The sequence below is a fragment of the Bicyclus anynana genome, chromosome 22 (assembly GCF_947172395.1).
Source record: "Bicyclus anynana chromosome 22, ilBicAnyn1.1, whole genome shotgun sequence".
Lineage (NCBI taxonomy): Eukaryota > Metazoa > Arthropoda > Insecta > Lepidoptera > Nymphalidae > Bicyclus > Bicyclus anynana.
Genome location: NC_069104.1, coordinates 7,513,234 through 7,539,931, shown reverse-complemented (window position 1 = coordinate 7,539,931; position 26,698 = coordinate 7,513,234). Strand labels below are relative to the sequence as shown.

The following is a 26,698-nucleotide window of genomic DNA, read 5'->3' as shown; positions in this document are numbered from 1 at the left end:
CAAAAACAAAAAACCCGACTGCTTAAGCGTAATGAACTGAAAAGAGAATAACCAGTATCACAATATTTATATAAAATTCCAACTAAATACTTTTTGGTGCCACATGCGGTGACAACCCACGTCACCAGTCAACCACGAGCAGATCTCGGACTTGCAACCGATGGTAGTAGGATTAATTTAGTTAACTCTCGCCTTTTCCGCTCGTATTGCTCCCTAGCCAAGTAACTAACAATGCAATGGCCGGACGATAACTCACTAAATTCGCTCACTCACTCGACTCAAATGCTCAACTGAATGAACCTACGAGATCTCGATCTCGCTTTCTCAGAGATCGTCAACTGACAGATGTCCACAGACAAACAACTGACAGACAAACGACGCGTACTGTTTGACGTTTCTAACAGATATTACACTATCTAATTAGTTACTATAATTAACGTTTGATGGTGCTATAATTATTCTAATCCTCTGACATATAAATGAAATAATTTACAAATTATTAAGATACAAACAGAAACCTTGGAAATCGTAATACGATAGATAAATCTTACTTGTGTATTCAATACCGGTAGTACTTACTGTTCGAGGAAGGCATCATCGACCCCGTCACTATCCATGTACTCCAAGATCCTCCCTATTTGGGAGCAATATCGAACGAGGAATATATCTATCGATATAACCGCTATAATACATAAACTGCCTCACCTGTGTAGCCAATACTGGTAGTACTGTTCAAGGAAAGCATCGACACCGCCGTCACTCTCCATGTACTCCAAGATCCTCTCTAATTGCGAGCAGTATCGCGCCAGGAACTTCTCTATCGATATAGCTGCTAGTGATGTGCCGTGCTTCTTGTTGTGGTCTGCTATTATATCGTTGATGCATGTCGTTGGGACACTGTTCGAAATGTTAACTCCTGTGCCTGAAAAAATATTATCTAGTTGTGACTCAGACTAATTACATAAGGACTACTATACAAATTCACGAACAAAATTGACTGTAATTTTTCGAGGTAAACGAGCATAGATTAGGTTACATATCTTATACTACACGAGTAACTATAGCTTGGCAACTTCGTTCGTAACACTCCCGATGTTCCGTGCGGGCCGGGGGGCGTGTAGCGATGAATGAAAAACTCACGACAGATGCACTTCGCGCTCGCTCGCTCGCACGATTTCACACCCGCGCAGTCTTTCTCCCTGTCGCCCGCATATCATAGGAGTGTTATCAAACTTGCCAGACTAAGTTGTTGATCGTTTTTATACACCATTCAACTTCACAAAAAGATACTATTACGGAGCTTTTTAACCGAACACGATTACAACTATGAAACATCGATTCTATAGAGACAGTTTTTATAATCGCATTACATCATTGATTTTATTGTTTTTTTTTTTTAATAATTAGAATGGTAATTTGAGAATTTATGGGAGTTAACACCATATTGATTCCATAGTAAAACGCTAAAAAGAAAAGCGTTCATTAACTTTTTGGACATGATTATTTATTGAAAATGTAATAAAGTCTGAAAATTACAGATTTGGTCAATTTTGTTTGCTAGAGTTTCGTGCCACTACTTGTTACCTATAATTGATTAGTTACCGATATCGACAATGACGTCATCGCCGAGACAGTTCGCCGTGGTGATGGTGCCGCCGATTTTAGTGTCGCGCCCAAAGTATATGTCGTTCGGCCATTTTATTCTGTAAATAAACATTCAACATACTGTTAAAACTATTATAGATGTTGCTAAAACCATAAAACACCAAAATTACATTCATCATTATCAACCTTAACTGCTAAGCACGAGTCTCCTCTAAGAATGAGAGGGGTTAAGCCCCACTAATAATTCACCCATTAATAGTCTACCACGCTAGCCCAATGATTGCCAGACTTCACATACGTAGAGAATTAAGAAAACTCTCAGGTTTCTTCACAATGTTTTTTCCTTCACCGTTTGAGACACGTGATATTTTTTTAATGGTTTGATGATTAATTTTTTAAAATGCACATAACTGAAAAGTTGGATGTGTATCCCCGGATAAGCCCCAGACTCGAATCTACGCTCTCCAGAATTGGAGGCTGAGGTCATTCTCTCACTCAGAATCCACTGCGCTATGAATTCACATGAGGTACCAAACATTGCGAGAAATGTCGCGTACCGTCAAATAAGACCTGAGGCTGCTTCTTCTTTTCTTGGCCGTAGTCTGATTGCTTACTGACGCTATTGAAATATGGAGTTTTCTTTCTTCCAAGAAATTACTAGCACAGAGTTAGTTAATTAGGCATCTGTATAGTCCCAAGATATCTTGTGAAGACAAAATGACATATTGTCGACCAAACGAAGAACCGGAAATATCGCTCTATTTTTCGTCGCGATAGAAGGAAAGAGCGCTATATTTCCAGCTGGACCAAGCGTCCGCTAGTATATAATAAAATACCTTAAGTAACTATTAAAATGTTATGATGATGTTGATGATGATGATGATGATGATGATGATGATGATGATGATGATGATGATGATGATGATGATGATGATGATGATGATGATGATGATGATGATGATGATGATGATGATGATGATGATGATGATGATGATGATGATGATGATGATGATGATGATGATGATGATGATGATGATGAAGTACCTGATGTCAAGCTGGTCGTAGGCCGGGTCGGAGCGCACGGCGCGCACCGCCGCCAGCGCGGCCGCATGTTGCGCCAGCGGCAGCGTCGGCGATATCTTCCGCCACACCTGAGTTACAACAACAATGTCATTCCTAAATAGTTATTTATGCCACTGTATGTATTAGGGGTCATTGTAGCACGAGTGCTGCAGTGGCTAATTACGTGCAGTGGCATACAATTCATTTTCTAGGACCGTGATAAAAGAAATAAAACAATTGACTGGGTATATCTATACTAATATTATAAACTGATGAGTTTCTTTGTTTGTTTGTTTGATTGGACGCGCTAATCTCAGGAACTACTGGTCCGATTTGAAAATCCTTTCAGTGATAGACAGCCCATCTAGCGAGGAAGGCTATAGGCTATATATTATCCCCGTATTCCAACGGGAACGGGAAACACGCGGGTGAACCAATTCAATATAATTGGCGTTGGGCCTCCTTGATTTTTGTATCGACGTGGACTCCTAGATTTGTGTAAGGAAGTCTGAATTTTTACAACCAATGACATGAAACTATTTCAAAATTAAAAAAAAAACATTGTAACACGGTTTACACATGTGGTAATGAACATTTCCAAACAACCTGTAGGAATTAATAGCTTTGTGATATGTTTTGAGGTTTTAACCGACATCAAAAAAGAGGAGGTTCACAATTCGAAGCGTATGTTTTTTTTTTATTTATTTTTTAATGTTTGTTACATCATAACTTCGTCATTTCACGACTAATATTAAAAATTATTTTTTTGTTTGATAGAGTATACTTCCAGATTGGTCCCATTTAATATGTATGAAAATCGGTTTAGTAAATACGAAGTTTTAAACAATAATTAAAAAAAAACATTCGCGTCGAGTTGAGAACCTCCTCCTCGTTTTTTTGAAGTTGGTTAATAACAAGTCTGGCTACCTGCAAGGACATGGCAGCCTGCCCCGGGGGGGTGATCCAATGGTTGCCCCCCCGGCCACGCGCCGCCGCTTGCCGCCGCGCCACCGCCCCCACCCCGTGCGCCAGCGCACCGCTGGTCACCGCCACAGTGCTGGACACCACGTCCGCGTATATTACCACCCGGCCCAGGTGGGTTGAGGTTAGGTTCTGCAGAACAAAATCATGTCATGTTTTGAACTGATAACTTCAAGATTAGGGAGGGTAATGTTACGTAACGCGTTACAGTTGACGTTCGCACGATTGACTTGCACTTGACAGAACAAACTTCACACTGATTTTACGACCACAGACCATTTTAAAAGTGTCTATGTTGCTGCTGTCAAAACGTTCTTCACACCTCTCCGACAATAGAGGACTCTTAATTAAAGGAGATGGTCAATTTCAGGTCCACTCTTGTACCCCGTATCATGGAAATTTAAAAGATACATTCTAGTGTCTTATTTTGGTTACAGTTAGTTAAGTTGTCCTGACAAATATTGTGAATAACATAACCTTTGTTCGACATTGGTTTTCTTATTTTTGTAATCCAATTCTGAGTCTGCTAAAAATAGTAATATTAGCCGATGGACGTCCACTGCAGGACATAGACCTTTTGTAGGGACTTCCAAACATCACGATACTAAGCCACCTGCATCCAGCGAATCCCTGTGACTCGCTTGATGCCGTCAGTCCACCTGGTCGGGGTCGCCATTCCAGCACTTTGGGACCCCAACGTCCATCGGCTCTTTGAACTATGTGCCGCGCCCATTGCCGCTTCAGCTTCGCAACTCGTTGAGCTATGTCGGTGACTTTCTTCTGACGGTTCTTCTGCGGATCTCCTCATTTCTGATTCGATCACGCAGAGATACTCCTAACATAGCTCGTTCCGTCGCCCGCTGTGTGACTCTGAGCCTTCTTATGAGGCCCATAGTTAGCGACCAAGTCTCGGAACCATAGGTCATCACTGGCAACACGCACTGTTCGAAGACTTGTCTTCAGGCACTGAGGTATTTCGGACGAAATAATCCGATCGGACGAAATAAATAAATGACTCACATCAAAGTATTCAACAGTGGAGAAATGTTCCGGACACTCATACATGTAGACGGGGAGGAAGGACTCTGAGGGAGGGTCTACAGCAGGCTCGTTTCTGGCGCACCACTGTATGTTGAGGCTGGGCAGCTTTTGCACGCGTTTCCCCTCCACAGCCTTGCACCAACCCTCCACTAGCGACATCTTTTGCTACAGACAAACAAAATAACAATTCTCCTATATTTCAAGATTATTAAATAGGCAAAGAAAAAATATAGTCTGCGAAAAATTAACGATTCCAAGCAGTAATCTACCTAGACTTGGCAAAAACCTTCTACATATTTTGTATTCACTCCGAAACTGATGCAACCACAGGTGATGTTGACTTTACAATATTTTTCTAAAATTTTATTCTAAAACATCGACTTGATCGATTCATTTTCTATCTATATTCATCTGACTTTTGAAACATGGAACATATCTATTATAATATAATTATTTATTTAAAATATTAAATTTATATTGTTCCTTTTTTAAGTAATCAGTAAAATTACAACTCAAACAAGCATTCATTCTTGTTATTTATTAATTAGCACTATAATTAGCATTAGATTAATATTTTAGACTAAACTTTAGCAGAAAAAAGTAGGTACATTGCGTATAGAAAAAGGGCTACAATAGAATTCTTGAATATATTTTAAATTTTCAAGCGCTAGCAATACTGACAAAAGGCATCAAGCATACACATTATTCACATCACTGTCATTTAAGGTCAAATTAAATACATAAGATATTTATATACTAAAACATAAGTTGAATAAATAATATGATTTGTACATTTATAATAGTACATTATGATATAAGTGCGGTAAGTTGAAAATTACTGAAGAGGCGATATTGCTGACCCGAGCCGCAGGCGACGGTTACAAGTATGCAGAGGGTGTAACTATCAAAGCGCACTTATGTCATATGATGTTTTATAACACATTTGCGAGGAAACACACTTTGAACACACTTTCTGAAACTGAATTTGCATCTTTGTCTTTTTTCCATATGAAGACATTCTGATACGCTTGTAAGTATCTACCTGTCGAATTTTCGGGCACGAGGCAGAGTAGACTTTTTACGCTACCTTTGGGACTCCTAACGGTGTGGAATTAATAAATTCATCATTACTTGGTATTTTAAAATAAAACAATACAGCGAAAGGTAAAAACGGGTGGAATAATTTTTACTTTTTCACAGATAAGTGCGCGCACCAAATTGCACCAAGAAACAGACAGTTTAACTAACAAAATAAATGAATATTTTTGTGAATTTCTGTTACAAATAAATGGTTGTTATTTATTGTCAAAATTATTAAAATAAAAGAATGTTTATTATCTCACAAAGTTAATTTTATTAACAAAATCTAGAGCACTTTTCTGACATAAAAACTTTTTCTAAGATTTAAAAAAGTACCGTTCTTTTTTAGACGGATGATGAATTACATTCAGGCACATGTGCGTAATGAAATACATTACGATATTGAAATTGGTGAAATAAGAAATACTTTACAAGCAAATGTGTTATAATAGTACATTATGATATAAGTGCGGTAAGGTGAAAATTACAGCCGAGGCGATATAGTAAGGAAGCAGAGGCTGTAATTATCAAAGCGCGCATATGTCATACGACGTTTTATAACACATTTGCGTGGAAACACACTTTCTGAAAATGAATTTGCATCTCTGCCTGTTTTCATAGGATGACAATTTGATACGCTTTTTTAGGCAAATGCATCAAACACAGCCACATGTGCGTTTTAGATAGTTTACGAGCAAATGTGTTATAAAAACATTAACACAACACATTTCATTGATAAATACGCATGCATGACACTGGCTTGCGCAATAAGCATATATATTATATTATATGCACACATATATATTGAGATTTCAAGTACACGCGTTAATAACGCGTAAGTTAATAACTAAAGGAAAAGAATTTACTGACAGCTCCTAAAAATCGTCAAGAATATGAGTAGCATATTATGGAAGATATCCGCCATTTCGAAGTACTTTAAAGAATTTTATATGTAATGTTTTTTTATCGCTTGAATGGCGAGAAAACATGCGGGACACCTGATATTAAGTGATTACCGCCTCTCATAGTCATAGCAGCACCGGACCTAAAGTAATCTAATTCTGTTTCATAAATATAAAGTCATTGACCAAGTTTAGACTAAAATGAATGACCTTAAAGGGACCGACAACCTGCATAGCGGCATGGCATCGTATAGGTAGATGTTTGAAAATACAGGATGTTTTATAATAATCGTTTTTTGAAAGTTTGTTACAATCGTAACTCCTTGAATCGTACTTTGTTTAATAATAACATTAATGGATAATATACATTGGGTACATTGTATGGGATTTCTGTTTAAGATGAAGAAAAATAGGTTTAATTGTAATTTTATGTAACGGAAAATTCACAATTTTCAATTTATAATCTTACGGTGACAGATTACACTAATAAAGTTTTTCATAGATTTTAAAAAGTCAGCTATAGGAAATCAAAATGGCGGAGCTGGGCATGTAGCTACGTGGCACGTCGAATATATGGGAATGACATTCACTAACGACAGGTCACGTCGATCGTATCTGTCATTCCCATAACTACATTTTGTTAGTTTTCGAAGCGTTAGCGTTTGTAGAGAAAATCATCGTGCCACTTGGCTAAGGCCCCTGGTGTGCTAAGCTCTTTAGTTTGTCCCAAAATCTAACAAGTCTCTTGAAATCTCATTGCACAAGCGATATATTAGCGAGCGTTCGCTCACCGGGCATCACACCGTCACGTGGCCCGGCGCACCCGTCGGCACCGCCCAGCCGCCCTAACAAACACCCATGTTAGACTTACCCGCCCAACGATCATTGCATATTACAACTTATCATTAAGAGAAAAAGGTTCAATTTAAACGAACACCCACTGTTAGGTCACCCACTAACGATATTGAATATTATGACTTATTATTAAGGGAACAAGGTACAAATTCAATAAACACCGACTGTTAGGTCACCCACTTAACAATTATTGCATATTATGACTTATTATTACTAAAACGAGGTTCAAATTTCAACGAACACACACCGGTAGGGTCACCCACTCATGATATGGCAAGTTGAGACTTATTATTAAGTGAACAAGGTTCAATTTACACCTAATATTGAACCTAGTCCCCTTTACAATAAGTCAAAGAATAACTACGTGGACCAGGCATTAAAAACAAAATGTCTCCACTAAACAATTTCCCCCATAAATATGCAACATTGTGTGAATTAACTACAGCTATAGGTGAATTGTTTACTTATGAACATGAAATCCTAAATACAATTGTTTTGTTACTTTGCTTTTTAAGTACAATAGGCATCCAAATAGAAAATGGTATAATGGTTGAAAAATATTGGCAACACTCTATCCTGCTTCAAACTAGTGGTTTTAAAGAAAATCTAAATAAAGAGATAACGGCAGTTTTGTCTAAATTATCGCTTTTGTAGCGACGGGACGAAAAGAAAAGCAATATGTAGGGAAAATCTTGTTATCTTTTAGCGCGCATCTTTCGATTCAGTAAACAAACCAGCACTTTACTGGTTCAACTATATTACTTATCGATTCTCTTGCTATCGGTAATACTTAGAAAACTAAAAAATATGGTTTGATGTGGGCTCTTCGTCAGATCAAGGCGCGTTTGAAACTCTCGTAACTTTAATTTTTAGTTTTTGTCTAATGGGGATGATGACTAGGTTTAAATATATTGATTTTCATGATACATTCGGGTAATTTTCATGATACATTCGGGTAATTAAAACTAATTTATACATGAAAAGCAAAGATTGTCTGGATAGTTAATCTAATTGAAATAAATGAAATTTGACTTAAATGAAGAAGAAAGAAGAATTTTGACTTTTGTCATTGACATTTGACATTGTTGTCGATATGTGACTTGAATAACTTATCAATCGGACTAGTCATTTTCATACTTTTTTTTCGAAGTGTTAGCAATTGTAGAAAGAGAATCGATAAGTACGCGATAGCGATGTCACGATGTTAGTTTTAAAATATGATGCCTGTTTATTTTAACTTTACAAGTAGGTATAGGGTGTTAATTCGGCCGCCCAGAGATTGCGGTTCTGACAGGTCGTGAATGGGACAAACATATTCAATTACAATTTCCTCGTTATTTTGTCTCATTTTGAAACAAAGACAAACAGTTGGCATAATCTTGAAACAGCGCAGTTAAACAAGCATGTAAGCCAGTTCTAATTTTTTAGAAACGCAATTTCTGAGCGCCCGGACATGAATACGTGACGTCAGACAGGGTCTTGCAAATTTTCTTTCTACCTTAATTGAATGATTACGTATGGTTTCTTATACGTGGGTTTATACTTATTGACATTTCAGTGCTTATACCAGATGACCAGATGACGGTGTTTCTAGAAGCTCCTATAATATTCAACACATGACTCATAATATCCAATATTACTTCTACTCGTATCAAACGCGCATGACAACTAGATATTCCAATGACCTTAAAGTGTTAAGACGTTATATTCTAATATCGAACTTTATTCCACAGTATTTTTATTCCTTTTATAAAACCTATATAAAATTTTCAAAAACGTAGAACGACCACTAAAGTTAAAAATCTTAATACTTATTTAAGAATGGGATCATGCCTTTGCAGGAACAGTGAGTGTCATAAAAGAGAGTTTCATTTTTCAATTGATATATCATTTGAAAATCTCAAAGTAAAAATACCATGTTGATCAACACCTCAATAGATAACGACAACAAAAACATTAAGCGGGTTTTAAGGAGCCGTCGAATTCATGGGGTTAAGACCATGGTGTTAAGAAGTCCTTACAAGAATGTCCGCCAATGGAAGTCCATAGGCTAATAATTACTAAAAAATATCTAAAGTATTATGGGGATAGCAAGGCAGATACCACCTTCAATTTTTTAATCCCTTTACATGTTATATGAATTTACCTACTACAAGATGTGTGGGGGTGCAATTTATGCCATTAATTACGTATATCGTAAATTCATAAAAGATACACCACTCACTATTCACCAGAGATACACCATTCGAAGTAATACGTCATAATACGTCATTTGAAGCGTACATGCTTTCACGGAGAACAAGCGTACATTGTTACGGAGAACCATATTACTAGAGACATAGGATACATAATCGCTCGCCCATGTCGGGTTTAACAATTGAGTTGTTTACGATCTTTTGTTATTGTTTTCTGTCGAATTTCGTGGAATGAACCATTCGTGGTGTTCCCAGAATAATCTGGAATCATTATTACGGGTATAAATACGCGACAGACTCGACGCTCGGGGCAGTTTAAACTCGGAACGAAGTGGAGTAATATCGAAGTGACACAAGCGATACAAGTGGACAATAGTGAACTCGGCCACGATTTTGGACAAAGTATGGATTCGTAACAATATAAACAGATATACGAAAGAAAATTCGATATTAAAATACAATCGTCCCAATCCAGCAATAGCTACCATGACACAAAATGGCGATGCGAAATGATTACGTCACAAGACTGTAGGATTCTCTCACCACGTGGTTGCCGAGGAAATATCCCCTGGTGTACTCTAATTGGGTCAGCTCCTTAGTATCCTTCACGTGTAGACCGAGGATGTCTCCTAGGATTTTGTGCAGGATCTCTAATCTGGCTTCGTTGCTTCTTACGCCTTCTTCGCGTAGGTAGTCGCAAGGGTCCGCTTCTAGGTGGATCTGACAAAAAATTAACACAATTACGTTTAAGTACTACAGCTTGGCAACTTCGTTCGTAGCACTCTGGATGTTGCGCGCTGGACCTGGGGTGTGTAGCGATGAATGAAAAACCCACGACTGATGCACGTCACTTTCCCGCACGCACGATTTTACACCCGCGCAGTCTTTCCGCCCGTCGCCCGCATACCATTGGAGTGTTATAAACGAACTTGCCAGACTATAACGTACTGATACATTACTTTAATCTAAAGTCCGGCATCTCAGAGATTGAGTTTCTCTGAGGTCGTGGTCGAATGGGACAAACATATTTAATTACAAGTTATTTTGTCTCATCACTACAAAGACAAACAGTTGGCATAACCTTGAAACAGCGCAGTACAGTTTGTACAGTGCACATGCACGCCACCAGGGTGCACATGCACGCTTGTGCACGCTGTTGGCGGCAGCGTATGGTGAAAGGTGCGCAGAGTAGGTTGCGCACAAAAACGTAACGCTGTCATTCATTCATCGAATTTTGCTGCCCATATTTTTTTCATACCTGGGGGCTAGATATGAAAAATCGATTCTTCAGGAGTAAACTCCAAAAAATACTTGTGAAAATATAGTGACGCTATTTTTGATGAGGTCCGTGACTGACTTGTATGTCCAACTCATGGCCCGGATGACCAGTGAATTTTGAGTTCTAGCTTTGTTTATTTATTTCCTATACTCTGTTTAAATTTTTATAGTAAAACATTGATAATTAAACTCTAACTCACCTTAAACTAATTTGAAAAAAAAAAATTTAATAAAAAAAAATACAACCGACTTCAAAACCTAAAAACGTACCTACTAAACTAAAAAACGAAAAATAACATCATAATATGTTCTACCTGCTGATCAGTATGAAGGCGGTGCTAAGCCGGTGATGTATTAATTCTCTGTAAATCGCCGAGGAGTTCCCTCGTCTGTTTTATGGCTCCATCATCAGATCGATTTTAAACTTTCATGAAATTGTAGTGCTTAAAATTACTAAATGGAAAAGTTTACGAACACACTAGTAGACACCCATATAATTTTCGAAAGCTCCCCTCAATTTCTCCAAAATTTCATCATCAGATCTTGACATGATGGCAATGGGACCAAATGGGGACTATACCGTTTTAAACAAAAAAAGAATTTATGAAATCGGTCCAGGCGTCTTTGAGTAATCGGTGTACATACATAAAAAAAAATACCGACTGAATTGAGAACCTCCTCCTTTTTGAAGTCGGTTAATTAATTACTTGTGAAAATATAGCGACGCCATTATTGGTGAGGTCCGTGGCCTGCAGTAGCGACGGCGTGCGCCACGTCTCCTCCGACGCCAGCACTTGGATGTCCAGCTCATGGCCCGGATGACCAGTGTATTTTGATGGCCTAGTGAACATAGATTTATTACTACTAGATATGACTGTTCGAGCAAGGTTTCGCTTCGGTTGTAATAGTAACGTGAACTGACAGGCATGATAGAGGGTCAGCAAAGTAAAAACACCCGGCCGCTCAGAAATTGCGTTTCTGACAGGTAGTGCGAATGGGACAAATGTATTCAATTATAATTGCCTCGTATTATCTCACTCTCTCTCTATCATGTTACATCGGCGACCTGTCAGACACGCAATCTCTGAGCGCCCGGACTTTAATGTTATAATTTTGAGACTTTTTGTTGTACTTGTAGTCTATAATGATGTTACTCGAAGTAGAAAGTAGAAGTAAGTTTTGGTTATCTTAAGAGGCGTTTCTGCCGTGCCGACGTTTCTTTTGTAGGTACACACACATAATAATAGCCTCAATAGCTCAGCGGTAAGAGCGGTCGGACTCATCACGGTGGAGTGGTGGTTCGATCTCTGCCCCGTTGGTCTATTGTCGTATTTATATCGTCATATTTAATAGCTATGGCAAATATTTTTTTAAAGGTTGAAAAAAAAACCATCAGTACATCTTATTATCACAACAAAAGCGAATCCTTCTTCCTAAAATTGTATAACTATAACAGTGTCGAGATTTGTTGTCTTTGTGCAATAATTAGCCATAATAGTCCGGTCAAAATAGACACTCACGCTTACATATAATCCCACGTACATAACACAAACCGTTTCGCTAACAGTAAAATACACAGTTTTTGGAAAATTTAATTTCCACATACATAACAGATATTTGGGACCGATGTTGACCGTTATTAAATTTCATCATCATGCAAATTTTCAGTTATAGGTATATGCATGAATAACCCTTCTTTTTTAACTAACTTGACCGGGCTATATGTTATTCAACCGCTTATGATTGATTATTATTATTTTAAAACTAATGGTTCTACGAAAGTGAGATTTGGGGTTTATAATCTAAATGATAACATGCTCTATCTATAAGTTCAGTTAATATGAAGGAAACTCAATAACTATATGATAGCCAAACTATTCTATGATTAATCAAATCTAAATAATATCTTTTATTAATACAGATAATTAATTGAGCATGAAACACGGCTAAAACTCACGTGATATAAGGTCAGAGTATGTCCGAGAGTAAGATCTCATGCTCAGCTCATGACCAAGGACCCCGTATGGGTTCCAAAGAAGTTGGGCATACTCTGACCTTATATCACGTGAGTTTTAGCCGTATTTCATAATCAATTAATATGAATAACACTTACGATAGCTTAAATTCTAAAATGCAGATAATGCTATGTCAATGCCAAGAGTAGTGTAAAATCCTTCATGAATTTCTCATAATTTTGTACTTTTAACAAAATAAATAAACTAAAATTTAATACTTGTAAATATCTAAATAACATAAAATAAATATTATGTAAATTATATATTATATGTGCAAGATTCCCAGTACTCAACGTCAAGCCGAAACGGGGTGACAAGATTGATTGTAACTATTATGAGAAAAATCAGAAAAAAATCTATCCCATGCAGTTTGAAAATTATGGACATTTAAGAAAAACCTAGAAATTTGGTCAAACTATAACCATTTTTTGGTTATTGCGGTTAATTTTTATTCAATTTTGGAACCTAAACTCTAATAACATTTCTAGAATCTAAGTCAAAAATAATCGGCTTGACGTTGAGTTCTGGGACATCTATACTAATATTATAAAGAGGTAAAGTTTGTAAGTTTGTAAGTTTGTCACATTTTTTAAATGGGGTAATCTTCGGAACTACTAGTCCGATTTTAAAAATTCTTTCACCAGTAGAATGCTATATTATCGGGGAGTGCTATAGGCTATATTTTATATTGGTATCATATATATTAGCCGAGTTATCACAGTTTTTGTCATACAAGTCGGACTGAAAATCCTCTTAAACAGACTTATTCGCATGCGCTGCCTTAACTATTGTGTAAAATTGAAATTAATGTATGGAGACTTTATGTATCCTTAAAAGTTCTACAAAAAAGTCCGCGACACCATATATCTATCTTCTATATATTAGCAGACATAGTAGTTTTTGTGTTTTAAAAATTATTAATTTTATATACTTAAATTTACGTCATTATTTATACAACTAAACTTTAATCCTTATTAAAATAAATTATTTAATAATCACAAGGATATTATGGAGATAAGATTTGCCCTTTACAGTATGTTAATTACTTAAATAGTTTCGGAGATAATACAAAATTTCTAAAAGACGCAGAAATTCCGCTATATGACGCCCGGCGCTTTCATTTACGTAGTTCCCGTTCCCGTGTGAATATGGGGATCAAACATAGCCTATGACACTCGCAAATAACGTAGCTTTCTATTGGTAAAACAATTTTCCAAATCGGTCCAGTAGATCCAGATATTACCTCCTACTACCACACGAACTTTACCTCTTTATATTATTAGCATAGAAGTCTCTATTTCTCTTGGTCATACCACCACTCTCAAAGGACTGGACCGATTTTGCTAAGGGTAGGAGTAAGATAGAGAAGTTACAGGGTAGGGTAGGGTACGGGTAGGGAAGTGTAGGGGTAGTGTAGGGGTAGGGTAGGTTTAGGGCCGGGTTTAGGGTATAGGTAGGGTAGGGGTAGAGGTAGGGTAGTGGTAGGGTAGAGGTACGGGTAGGATAGGGAAGTGGTAGGGTAGGGGTAGGATAGGCGTGAGATAGGGGTACGGGTGGGATAGGGGTAGGAAAGGGATAGTGTACGGGGAGGGTAGGGGTAGGATTGGGGTAGGGTGTAGGTAAGGTAGGGGTAGAGTAGGAGTAGGTTTGTGGTAGGGGTAGGGTAGGGGTAGGGTAGATGTAGGGGTTGGGTAGGGTTGGGGTAGTGGTAGGGTAGGGGTAGTAGTAAAGTTGACATCGAAATTTACGCGGACGAAGTCGCGGGCGTCCGCTAGTATTATATAAAATGCGGATTTGCTGTCTTTAGTATTAAATTCAGTTAAAGTTAATCTTTTTTAAAATTTTTGTTGAATGAAAGATGTTAAGCGATAATAAATATAATATAATATAAAAAAAATGTCATAAGCAAACAGCTTAAGTCATTCTTCACCCGCTTTGTGACGTCACAGGGTAGCAAGTGATGATGTTCCGGGAAGTTCGTTTAACTATGCATATATTGGTAAGACAGACTAAGCCCGTTTGTCTGTATAAACTGAAGGAGCTTTATCACTGCGATGTCATCATCATCATTATCAACCCATATTCAACTCACTGCTGAGCTCGAGTCTCCTATCAAAATAAGAGGGGTTAGGCGAATAATCCACCACGCTGGCCCATGGCTGCGGATTGGCATACTTAACACACGCAGAACATTAAGAAAATTCTCACGATGTTTTTCCATCACCGTTTGAGACACGTGATATTTAATATCTTAAAATGCACACAACTGATAAGTTGGAAGTGCATGCCTTGGACCGGATTCGAACCCACATCCTCCACTGGCCTAACAGGGCTTTCGCGATGTGTTCATCAAAAAAAGTGTGTAACCTTCTTTTTCTGGCACACCTGACAATCGCTTGTCTTGTCTTTACCATTAAATTCATCAAATAGACTAGAACTACTGGAATAGATTGACTATAATAAACTATACTCAAAGGCACAATTATCCGCCCACTTTATTATACTCGAGTCATATTAAAGTGGGCGGATAATTGTGCCTCTGAGTATATAATTAAATACCTCGGACGCCTATAGTGCGCGGGCGAGGACTGACTTATTTGGATGGTCTTTTTTATGGAACAGAGTATTTTGCTGTGAATGGCATAAACTTGCACTAAACATTGATAACGTAAAACGCAATCGAGCGGTATCTTGAGATCGCACGTTATGAGACGGCTGCAGGTGACACATACACGCAAATAAAAAAAAAAACATACAGACGAATTGTTTCCTCCACCTTTTTTTTTAAGTCGGTTAAAAAAAAGAAATGTGTGCGTCTAGTTGCTCGCTCGACAGAAGTGATAAACCTGCTGTCGTATGCGTGAGAAAAAAGGGAAGGCAGGCAAAGCGGCGCCGTAACACGTTACGTTACGAAGCGGTTTACTTCCATACGAAGTTATCACTTCAAAATCAAGCAAGCAAGCCAAAGGAGGATTATGATTAAAAATTAAATTCAACACCGGAAACCAAATGTGTTTTACTGAAAAGATTCTTATGCGGTTCACACAGGTAAAATAAACTAATCCTGGGAGATATACATATAAAAAATCACTTTGGTTCTAAGACATGGAGAAAAAGAGTTTTGCAAAATTCTACAGATAACTAGATTACCTCGCAGAGGCAAGCAAGAGGCATCTTTCAGGAAACCGCGCCTCTATTAGACATCTGAATCATTGCTTTCCATCAGGCATGATAATAGTCAAACGTAAGCACAGACTAGCTTAAAGGGTATCAGACAGCTGTCATACAAGTATTTGTTCCATGTAGTGCTATTACGCTTATTTTCGTGCAGTGGCATACTATACTTTTTCTACGACCATGATAAAATAATTAACAAAGCGTGGAAAATTATATACAATTTGTCCTCCTCGATTTTGTATAGGCGTGGCCTCCCAGATTTTGTCCAAGATACGCCTCGTCTCATAAAATGCGATCAATTTCAGGCAAAATAACAAGCCAGTGCTTGCAACAGTTTATTTGAAAAAGGGTGTAAATTTTTGCGTACCAACACATATTAGCGTCCTGACTGGCTCTGGAAAACCAATCAACATCGATATTATTTATCTAAGCTAATAGTGGACTGTAAACATAAGAATTGCGGCATTAAATAGTATAAGTAACGTAAATAGTAAAAGTATAAGTAAGTAACGCGGCACGAAAGTTTGAAACGATGCTCAATAAAGTGCCCGCCACGAGATATCGTGTTTGTGAAGTTAGCAACGAATGACTGCGCTATGAATCAATAACGGTACAAACCACGCGGGCGGGGAGCCGGCTAGACGCGACCGCGCATCTATTCTGCAGCTAACTTCACAAACATAGATGCGTGGCGAGAAAGAAACGTGGGCTTTTATGGTTTAACCTGATAAAAATTAATCAGTTGCGCTACTCTATAACCATGTTTTTGTAGCACCACAAAAATGAGAGTTTTGAATTTGTCTTTATATCTCATGCTGTCGAGTTTTAAAAAAAGAAAAAAAGACGTTGTACATTTTAGTATGAACATTAAATCGATCTCCTGTTAAAAAGTGGATTCACAATCAGCGACCAAAAAACTTCCCCACTCAATGAGTGCCACACAACTTCTTGGCACTCAATTCAAGTAGTAGCATTCGCAAATTCAACCTTAAACTCAATCCTTAAGGTTGAATTTGCTTTGAATTGGGGATTTTATTGAATATTGGACTATATTTAAAGGCCTTTATTTTTATAATTTTGTTTACCAATAATTCTAAAACTGCCAAAGCAAAATTGGCCACTTTTTAAGTGACATTTTGTGCGTCCTTTTATTATAAGAGGTCAGTGGGACACTATAATAAAAATAAATATCTAATCTGTTTCTACTCCATATCATACAAATCTAAAATCTAAAATTTATAAAATTTAAAAGGCATACAAGGTTTTTCGAAGTCTGTATTCAATTAATTGTGATTCATCTATTCTATACCAATGATTAAAACCTTTGCACATTTAGTGAGTGCGCTTCAAACTAATTTGAGCAGTTCCGACTTTCGTGTCACGTACTTTGAGAGTCCATAATTAGTATGTCAACATCCTGTTAGCACTAACGTCTTAAGATAAGCAGTGCATTGCTAATTTAAGTGTGAAGTAACACAACCACATAGAGGTACGCAAATGCGTTTGAATATCCTTGACACATACAGCCGTTTTCAATAACTATCGATAATCTAGACCAGTTTCTAAGCAGTATTGTTGTCTACATTTAAATAGATTTTTATACCATCTAATGTAAGTTGCACACCCAATTATCATTCATCATTTACAACCTATATTCAGCTCACTGTTTGAGCACGAGTTTTCACTCAGACTGAGAGAAAATTAGGCTAATAGTCCACCACATTAGGCTAGCCTATTAGGTATGCAGGTTTCTTCAAGACGTTTTGCCTTCACCGTTAGTGACACGTGATATTTAATTTCTTAAATTGCACACAGCTGAAAAGTCTGAGGTGCATGCCCCTCCTTAATAATTATCCCCTAAATAATCCCTTATAAGCATATCAAAAAGATTACTATTAGATTATAGATTAGATTATTTCTACAATTTGCATAAATAAGCATAGCATAAATTATTTTTGTGAATAATGTCATTGTTAAATGTCAGCCATTCACGCTGTAGTAGAATTTAATGATATTATTTGTGTTAAAACAAATTGCTAAGGCTTAGTTAGCACTGAGACAGAAATACATTGATTTCATTATTGAAAACGACTGTTATAACATTGAAAAGAAAACAATATCGTTAAAAGAAAAAAACACACTTAAGTAATTCAGATGTTTCTTAGAAGACTTGAAGTTACACATTTATCTAACAATAACATTTAATATCAATGGAAAACAATATCTACATATATAAAAGAAAATTGGGTTTGTTACAAAACTTATAACTCGAGATCTGCTGGACCGATTTGGCTCAAAATTTGTGAAGAGGTAGCTGAGAACCAGGACATAGGATTGGGGTAGAATAGGTGTAGGGTGCTAGTATGTTAGGGTAGGTGTAGGGTAGGGGTAGGGTAGGAGTAGAATAGGATAGGGGTAGGGAATGAGTCAAAGCGAAGATTGACCGGGTCCGCTAGTAATAGCATAAATGTCTGTACTTACTGTCTGTCGCTTTCAGTTGAAAACTGTTTCTTGGCAGGCGATGCTTGGTAGCAGAAGATGTGATGCTTCATCTTCACTGACTTCCATTTGTCGTAGGAGAATTGCACCACTTCGTTTTCCCTTATCTGAAGCATTCATATTACACACTATCACATATATTAAAGGTTAAAGGTGATTTTTAAATTGAGTTTTCTATAAAATTCTTAATTTTTATTAATTTATATCGATATATTTCGGGCCCTTATTCAATATACTGTACGAAATTAATATCTATACTAATATTATAAAGCTGAAGAGTTTGTTTGTTTGTTTGTTTGATTGATTGAACGCGCTAATCTCAGGAACTACTGGTCCGATTTGAAAAATTCTTTCAGTGTTAGATAGCTCATTTATCGAGGAAGGCTATAGGCTATATATTATCCCGTTATTCCTACGGGAACGGGAACCACGAGGGTGAAACCGCGCGGCTCCAGCTAGTTTCGAAATAAACGCATTTTTCTTTTTCTTTCTTTCTATTGGACCGAATGCCTACCTCAGCAGTCTTATAATGCGGCAACACAGTGTGAAGGAGGTCAGAGCAGAGTGCCAGCAGGCGTCCCCCATCCAACAGATGTGCCAGCAGCAATGGCGCCGCCCTGCCAGCGCAGCCTGCCACGGCCACCAGCGCAGCCCTGCCCCGCCAGGCGCCTGCGCAAAGCGCTTCGCGAGTCACACTGTAAACTGTGTACCTGGAAAAACAAAAGTGAATCAAAAAATCAAAATTCATTTATTTCAAGTAGGCTCAATTTACAAGCACTTTTGACACGTCAGTTGACTATTTGTAAAGATTCTACCACCGGTTCGGAAGGCAGGTTCTGCTGAGAAGATACCGGAAAGTCAACAGTTGCTCTTTTGAAATGAAAAAAGTCATACAGTACTATAATTTACAATTGATAACAATTACAATTTCTTATAGTTTTACTTCCTGTGTGAAGGTGGAAGCTGATCCAATGGCCTCCGAGCACTTTTATCGTTAAGGAACTCATCAATAGTGTAGTAACCTCGACTAAGTAAATGTTTTTTAACACATTGCTTAAAGTTGTGCATTGGCAAGTCCATCACAGTCTTGGGGATCTTGTTATAGAAGAGTACACCCAAACCTACAAAAGATTTTTTAACTCTTTGGAGACGATACGCAGAAATAACTAATTTATGACCGTGTCTAGTAAGACGTGGGTTCAAATCTCCTGTGCGTCAGCTCCGACGCACGATTGGAGCTCTTTCAGATCGACTGTCTAAATAGGTGTCACTATTTACGTCTCAATACTATCGCCTGAAAAGTGAAATGTGCGCAACCGAGGAGCAACAGGCCGCGGCGTTGGCTGCATACGAAGGTCCGAGAAATTACTTTTTGCCCCCCTTAGGTGTTATTTTCGCGACAAAAATCTCTTTATAGGTTTCCGAATGTACGTAGTACAAAAACGGAACCCTTACAATATCACTCGCGCACATTTTAATGTCTGTCTGTTTTCTCCGAATGTACCAAACCAATCCAGTTGAAATTTGGTACACATATTAATTCTTGTGACTAAAACGCAGAGATGTACATAAATAGGTGAAATTTGAATATGAGGGACACTTATAGGGGGTAAGTTGGAAATTTGAAAAAAAAAATGCTTGCAAGTTATTTAAACAAATAGAAGACAATTAGTAAGTTATGAACCTGTTGATTTGAAAAACACAAATGTTCACTTACCTATCGCAGTCTAATACTTTTTTCAAAGATGCTTCTAAATTATCTCTAGCCACTATACTATCTGAATAGATTAATACATTTGGTGATTTAGTATTCACTAATGGACGGGAACTTTTTGTGGACTTTGGCGTCATTTGAGAAGGCGAACTTTTCGGCGTTTCCTCTTTTACTTGAGTTGTCATCTCCATTTGGCTTTGCGGCCTCTTTGGAGCCGTCGTACTGACGACTCTTTTGTGAGTGGTAATCGATTTGATTTGACTTGATATGTTGAGCAAGGAAGACGAGAGCTGACTTGTCCCCTTTTTCAAATCTAACTTAAGGCTAGACTTCTTGGGTGTGATGTTATGTTGTATTTCAACAGTCACATTTTCAACAACCAATTCACCACCCTCAGGAACTACGAGTTTCCTTTCAGGTGATTTGTTGAGGAATTTTTCAGGTGACTTCCTAGTTTTCTTTTCTGGCGATCTGTGTATTATGCTTTCAGTGATTGTTTCTGTTACTCTCAATGGTGACTTCACTGGTGATTCTTTTGGTAGTATCACCTCAACTTCAACCGGTTTAGACACTTCTGGTTCATCTTCATCAGCCGAGAGAGATTTGGTTGTGATCGTACTGACGTCAGTGAGTGTAACATTTCTCCTACCTACAGATGTTGTTTCGAGCACTTGGTCACTCCCACCGTTCATTTCTACGCCATTTCTTCTATCTGATTTAATGTCTACTACTTTTGATAACTTTCTTAGAAGAGCAGCGTGAATTGGCCACTGAAATCCTTCATGGGACTGCTTTAAGCTGTGCTGTATTTCACTACGAAGCCCTCTCATTGAAAGATCTGTTGCCTTGTTTGGTTCTCCAGATATTTGAACAGCTAAAAATGGACAATGTTTATTAGTCTTGAATTTAATATCATATAGGTAAAAGGTGAAAAGGTAAGAAAACCAAATCTGCACAGTAAATACTTTTGATTAAAGAGATGATCAAAAAAACTTGTAACTCAATGGCTCAGAATCATGATGTTTGGAAGTCCCTACAAAAGGCCTATGTCCTGCAGTGTACATCCATCGGCTGATATGATTGAAAGATGATTAAACAATAAACAATAATGTTAACAATTAAACATCTAGGAAAAGTTCATCTACCATTTCTTTTTTTTTATTCTTTACAAGTTAGCCCTTGATTACATTCTCACCTGATGGTAAGTGATGATGCACTTAGGAGGATGAAAGTCTACACCCCTTCCGGTTTCTACACGACATCGTACCAGAATGCTAAATCGCTTGGCGGTACGTCTTTTTCGGTAGGGTGATAACTAGCCACGGCCGAAACCTCCCACCAGCCAGAGCCAGGGCCGATTGAGATTTTCTTAATTGGTCCAGGTCTGGCTGGTGGGAGCGATCCGGTACAATGTCGTGTAGAAACCGAAAAGGGGTGTGGATTTTCATCCTCCTCCTAACAAATTAGGCCGCTTCCATCTTAGACTGGATCATCACTAAACAGGTGAGATTGCAGTCAAGGGCTAACTTGTAAAATATAAAATAAAATAAACCTATAAAGATAGATGCTCGTGTAATGGATACCTCTTTAAATAATTTGAAAGCATAAACAATATTAAATTAATTAGCACTGGACATTTGCCAGCCCTTCACAGTATTGTTTAAATATGCAACAAGCAATGCTACTATGTATATTGTATGTGGATCAATACATACTCTGAATTCTAACAACTGGCAACTTGTGATCAATAATAAACTCTCCACCAACAAAATGAAAGCCAACTACACTTAGGTTTTCAATGTTTGTCTTCAAAACTATTGCCAGATGAGATCCCGCCTTCCAAGCTATCGGCTGTCCCATAGATTCAAGCTAAAACAAAATATTAAAATTCAGAACATTCCACAAATGTCCATCTACAAAATTTCACGGCTTGTAGACTCCGCGCCACGAAAGAAGTACCGCGGCTAAAACCTGAACTAAAATTGAAAGCGCCTTACACAAAGGACAATAAGCGCGCCATTACCAAGTGATAATGAGCGTCATTAGGATATTAGCGCTGCGTCTAAGGGACTTGTTTCGTGGCGCGGACTCTATGTCTGTTTTTAATTTGTTTTAAATTTTCAACGTATATGATACTCAAAATATACTAAATTTAATTTTTTTAAAGACTCAGGAGTTGTGGAATTCGTTTGAATTGATGTTCATTAGTAAAGTGCCCAGAAGGCTGGCAGTATTGACACATTGTATGCTATGTCATGCAATGCTGATTCTAAGAAATTCTAATAGTAAAAAAATAAGCAATTCTAAACACAAATCATCAAATTATTATCCTTTTAAAAAAATATCTTTAACAGCTTTTGCTTGGCTGTTAGATTAAGAGATAAAACAGCTGAGACAACACATATCTACTAAGAGGTTCTCTCTAATCTAACTCAGGAGTACTTACCACAGGCTGCTTAGGTTATTTGAGCTTCCCAATTAAAGGGATTCTTCCCATTTTTATTTTTTACATGTTTTGATTAAAAAAATATATTTAATAAAATTTTGTAGGTATGTATTTACAGTATTACAAACCTGTGTCGTAAATAATCTTATATGTGTTTCTGTAGCAAGTAATATGAAATTACATAATCATGGATAAAAATAAACCAACTGATTGAATGAAGTCTGCTACATAACAAGGTTTATATAATGACATAGAACAAATAGATTGGAATACTACCAATCTTATTTTCATTTGGTACGGTATTTTTACCAATCAACAGTGTACAGTAGATATTAATAACATAATCTGATAAAATTACTGTAATTATAATTAATTGATGATTTAACTCCTTGTAACCTGTACTTACCTTTACCTTTACACATATCTTTGTAAGATATGTGTACTTGTTGGGGAATCATATTTTAAGAATGGCCAAGTAAATTAGTACTTCTTTATACATTTGACCTATTATACGTCTTATAGGACGAGGCGTAGGTTCGAATTCGATCCGGGGAATGCACCTCCAACTTTTCTGTTTCGTTCGAGAAATTAAATATCACGTGTCTCAAACGTTGAAGGAAAACATCGTGAGGAAACCTGCACACCAGAGAATTAATAAAATTCTCTGCAGGTGTGAAGTCTGCCAATCCGCATTGGGCCAGCGTGGTGGACTATTGGCCTAACCCCTCTCATTCTGAGAGGAGACTCGAGCTCAGCAGTGAGCCGATTATGGGTTGATAATGATGATGATGATGATGATGATGATGATGATGATGATGATATATTATATGGTTAAGGTGTTGAGCTTGTTGAGATAAGTAAGACACAAAATATATATTAGCTAAGTTATTAGCATGGGTACGGTGACAATCGCCTGTATGATGTTCATACTTTGTACTATTATCGTGAATTGCAAACTTTCAAGAGTGAAAAGAACTGTCACCCACACCATCCTACATGAAACAAACTGTTGCATTCTATGGATTCACAGTGTGGGTGCTGGGTCCATTGTGTGCCAGAGAGAAAATCTCTGAGCCAATCCACAAACTTGTGACTTATGGGTGAAGGGTTAAGGACGTCTTTGACTGTTAACTAACACACTAGTTTGTGTTTAGAATAATAGCTGTTCTTACCGTAACAATGTCATGATAGGAGCTCTCTTCGTGGGGTTCCATCTCACACTCAAACAATACTTCAACATTGAGATCTGCTTCACACAAAGACTCCCCAAAGCCCAAAGGCAGCCCGCCAGCACACGACACCCAGTCATTCACTTCTATACATTGCGTGGGCTTCATACTACATATCCTAGAAGCATTGGTGTAGTCCAATAGGTCACATAAGTATGCATTCTTTGGGTTTGTACATAACTTGGAACTGAGTGTTGGTGTTTCTGAAAATCAAAATTTCATTATTTTGTAATTGTATTTTTTTATATTAAGTTTTTTTTTTTCTCTCTTTGGATCTGCAATCAGTTGTAAGACTTTAAGCAGGTGAGTTGTGAGACTTTAGGACCTAGTCATCGAGCATGCCAGATCGCTCAGGCCTTTGATTTGCGGCACTACCACCAATGAGCTAGCAAGGTGATTGAAATGTCGCGTTAGCCTTTCTTAATGCTTTTTGCTGTTATTACTAATTTCCTCACAGACAGTTGGCATTTCAAGGTATTTGTGGATTTCATTGTTGTGAGTGAACCAAGAAGCATCCATCCTTAAGTCTGTTATTTTGTATCCTTTCAATACACATTGCATTTTTATATAAAGTCCCACGTAATATTGACCAAACCATCACCACACAAGAGCAAAACTTTGCCTAGCATGCAAGAAACATATCCAGCAATCTGCTACTCTGGGCCCATGAATGTAAGGCATAGGCTTCATGTGCCTATAATTCCCCAAGAACCATAAACTTCAGAGACACAAAGGAATAATAAACCTTGACAGCAGAAATAAGCATAGCTTTAATCTCCTTCTTGTTTATGGTTGTATAAGCACTCAGCTTATACAACCATAAACAACTTGACAACTAAAGTCTTCTACTTTAATGTTAAGAAGTAATAAAAAGAGCTAGAGAAAGAGAGAGACAAAGAGAGAGAGAAAGAGAGAACGTTTTTGTGTCTATCTGTAGGACAGTAATTACTCTTATCAACATGATGATGATGAACAAAATAATGTTAAATATTAGTCAACAAAAACCACTAGAGAACTGTTTTGAATTTTATGGACTCTTGGCAAAATAGGTCATTAAGTGAGTGATTAGAGCCGTGATAGCCTAGTGTTCATGACCTCTGCCTCAGATTCCAGAGGGTGATGGGTTTCAATGCAACTTTTCAGTTGCAAGCATTTAAGAAATTAAATATCACGTGTCTCAAACAGTGAAAGAAAAACATTGTGAGGAAACCTGCATACTAGAGAATTTTCTTAATTCTCTAAGTGTGTGAAGTCTGCCAATCTGCATTGGGCCAGAGTGGTGGACTATTGGCCTAACCCCTCTCATTCTGAGAAGAGACTAGAGCTCAGCAGAGAGCTGAATATGGGTTGATAATGATATTCACATTGTAGTTATATAAGGGTACCTACTCATTGAATATTTGAATTACCTACTAAAATTGAGTTTTAGACCGTATTCAGATATGTCTACTTGTCTGGAGAACTTATCTGGCGCGAACTATAGGACTAGTTTGGCGCGAGATACATGGCATAAACTACAGTATCATTATACAAGTGAGGCACCACAATTACTCAATTAATAAATTAATAAATCAGTTTAGGGAATAGAAACTTATTCGACGGAGGTTTCAAGGAAGCAAAGGAACTGGAAACTATATTATAACAACTATTGCTAACTTGTTCGTTCGAGAACTACATGTCTACCACTCACCTGCAGCATTTTCAGGAACCTTACAAAACGCGACACTCGTATTACCACTAAGAAACTCCAAAAGTCGTGCTCTAAAGGAGCGAATACGCCAGGTTTTTATAAAAGTCATAGCGATGTATATTGGTGTGAAAAGCATAATTAATATTGCACTGTTATTCGGTAAATAAAAAATCACTTCATTGTAACACGTTTGTTCAATATTAAATCCAATAAACAGAACGCTCACTTGCTATTAGATTATTGATTCCAAAGTCACTGCTATCTGCACATGATATAATCCAATAACTGATGATATAAAAGGAAAATAGAGTTACTGCTCAAGAATATAATACCTAAACATTTATATTTCAATATCTTAACCTAAATATCTATCTTTATTTCTAAAAGAAATAATAATTTAAGAAAACCAAATCCCCGACGAATTTCGCACTTCCCCAATCGCGAAGAAATTCTAAAATGAAATGTCAATGTCAAAATTGCCAAATGTCAAATCCAATGTCACTTGTCATGATGACAACATTTCTGTCACTGACAATTAAAGTACGTTCCATTAAGCAATTCATTTGGCCAATTTTTAATTTTCGAATCAAAAAGGTAATGTTGTTGTTCTTACGTTATAATTACATGAAAATATTTCCAAATATTTTAAGTCCTCATTTTAAGTGCAGCACCTTCAGCTTAAAGTTTCAAAAGTGTCAGTTGTATCGACTAAATGCCGACATTTAACGACCTCTCTAGCGCAGTTGGTGGTGCTGTGGTCCTGGGTTCGATTTCCAGCTCGGGACAGTTTAGGGTTTGATTTTTTTACTTACTTTAAAAGAGAACAGTCATGATTATTGAACACTGGAAACATAAGCTGCCGGTGTAAACCATGATGAAAATTCTAAAAAAGTTTGAACATACACATTAACGGTTTTTATTTTATATTC

The 26,698-nt window shown here is 37.4% G+C and overlaps 1 protein-coding gene across 2 annotated transcripts in view; it reads right to left on the bottom strand.

Moving 5' to 3' along the window:
* The window catches only part of LOC112047377 (biotin--protein ligase), a 31,567-nt gene extending 5,363 nt beyond the window's left edge, over window positions 1-26,204 (bottom strand). The window contains exons 1-14 of one of the 2 annotated variants that reach the window (XM_024084488.2): window positions 25,770-26,204; window positions 24,023-24,282; window positions 22,120-22,273; window positions 20,408-21,278; window positions 19,205-19,400; window positions 18,673-18,797; window positions 16,559-16,585; window positions 11,707-11,839; window positions 10,265-10,441; window positions 4,669-4,854; window positions 3,595-3,780; window positions 2,650-2,756; window positions 1,603-1,703; window positions 706-922 (exon numbers count right to left, since the gene is read on the bottom strand). In XM_024084488.2, the coding sequence (XP_023940256.1) occupies window positions 706-922; window positions 1,603-1,703; window positions 2,650-2,756; window positions 3,595-3,780; window positions 4,669-4,854; window positions 10,265-10,441; window positions 11,707-11,839; window positions 16,559-16,585; window positions 18,673-18,797; window positions 19,205-19,400; window positions 20,408-21,278; window positions 22,120-22,273; window positions 24,023-24,282; window positions 25,770-25,905 (2,876 nt within the window). In that variant the 5' untranslated portion in view covers window positions 25,906-26,204. The remainder of the gene's footprint in view (window positions 1-705; window positions 923-1,602; window positions 1,704-2,649; window positions 2,757-3,594; window positions 3,781-4,668; window positions 4,855-10,264; window positions 10,442-11,706; window positions 11,840-16,558; window positions 16,586-18,672; window positions 18,798-19,204; window positions 19,401-20,407; window positions 21,279-22,119; window positions 22,274-24,022; window positions 24,283-25,769) is intronic. The other variant, XM_024084489.2, reaches the window with a different exon arrangement.
* Between the last annotated feature and the right edge of the window lie 494 nt (window positions 26,205-26,698).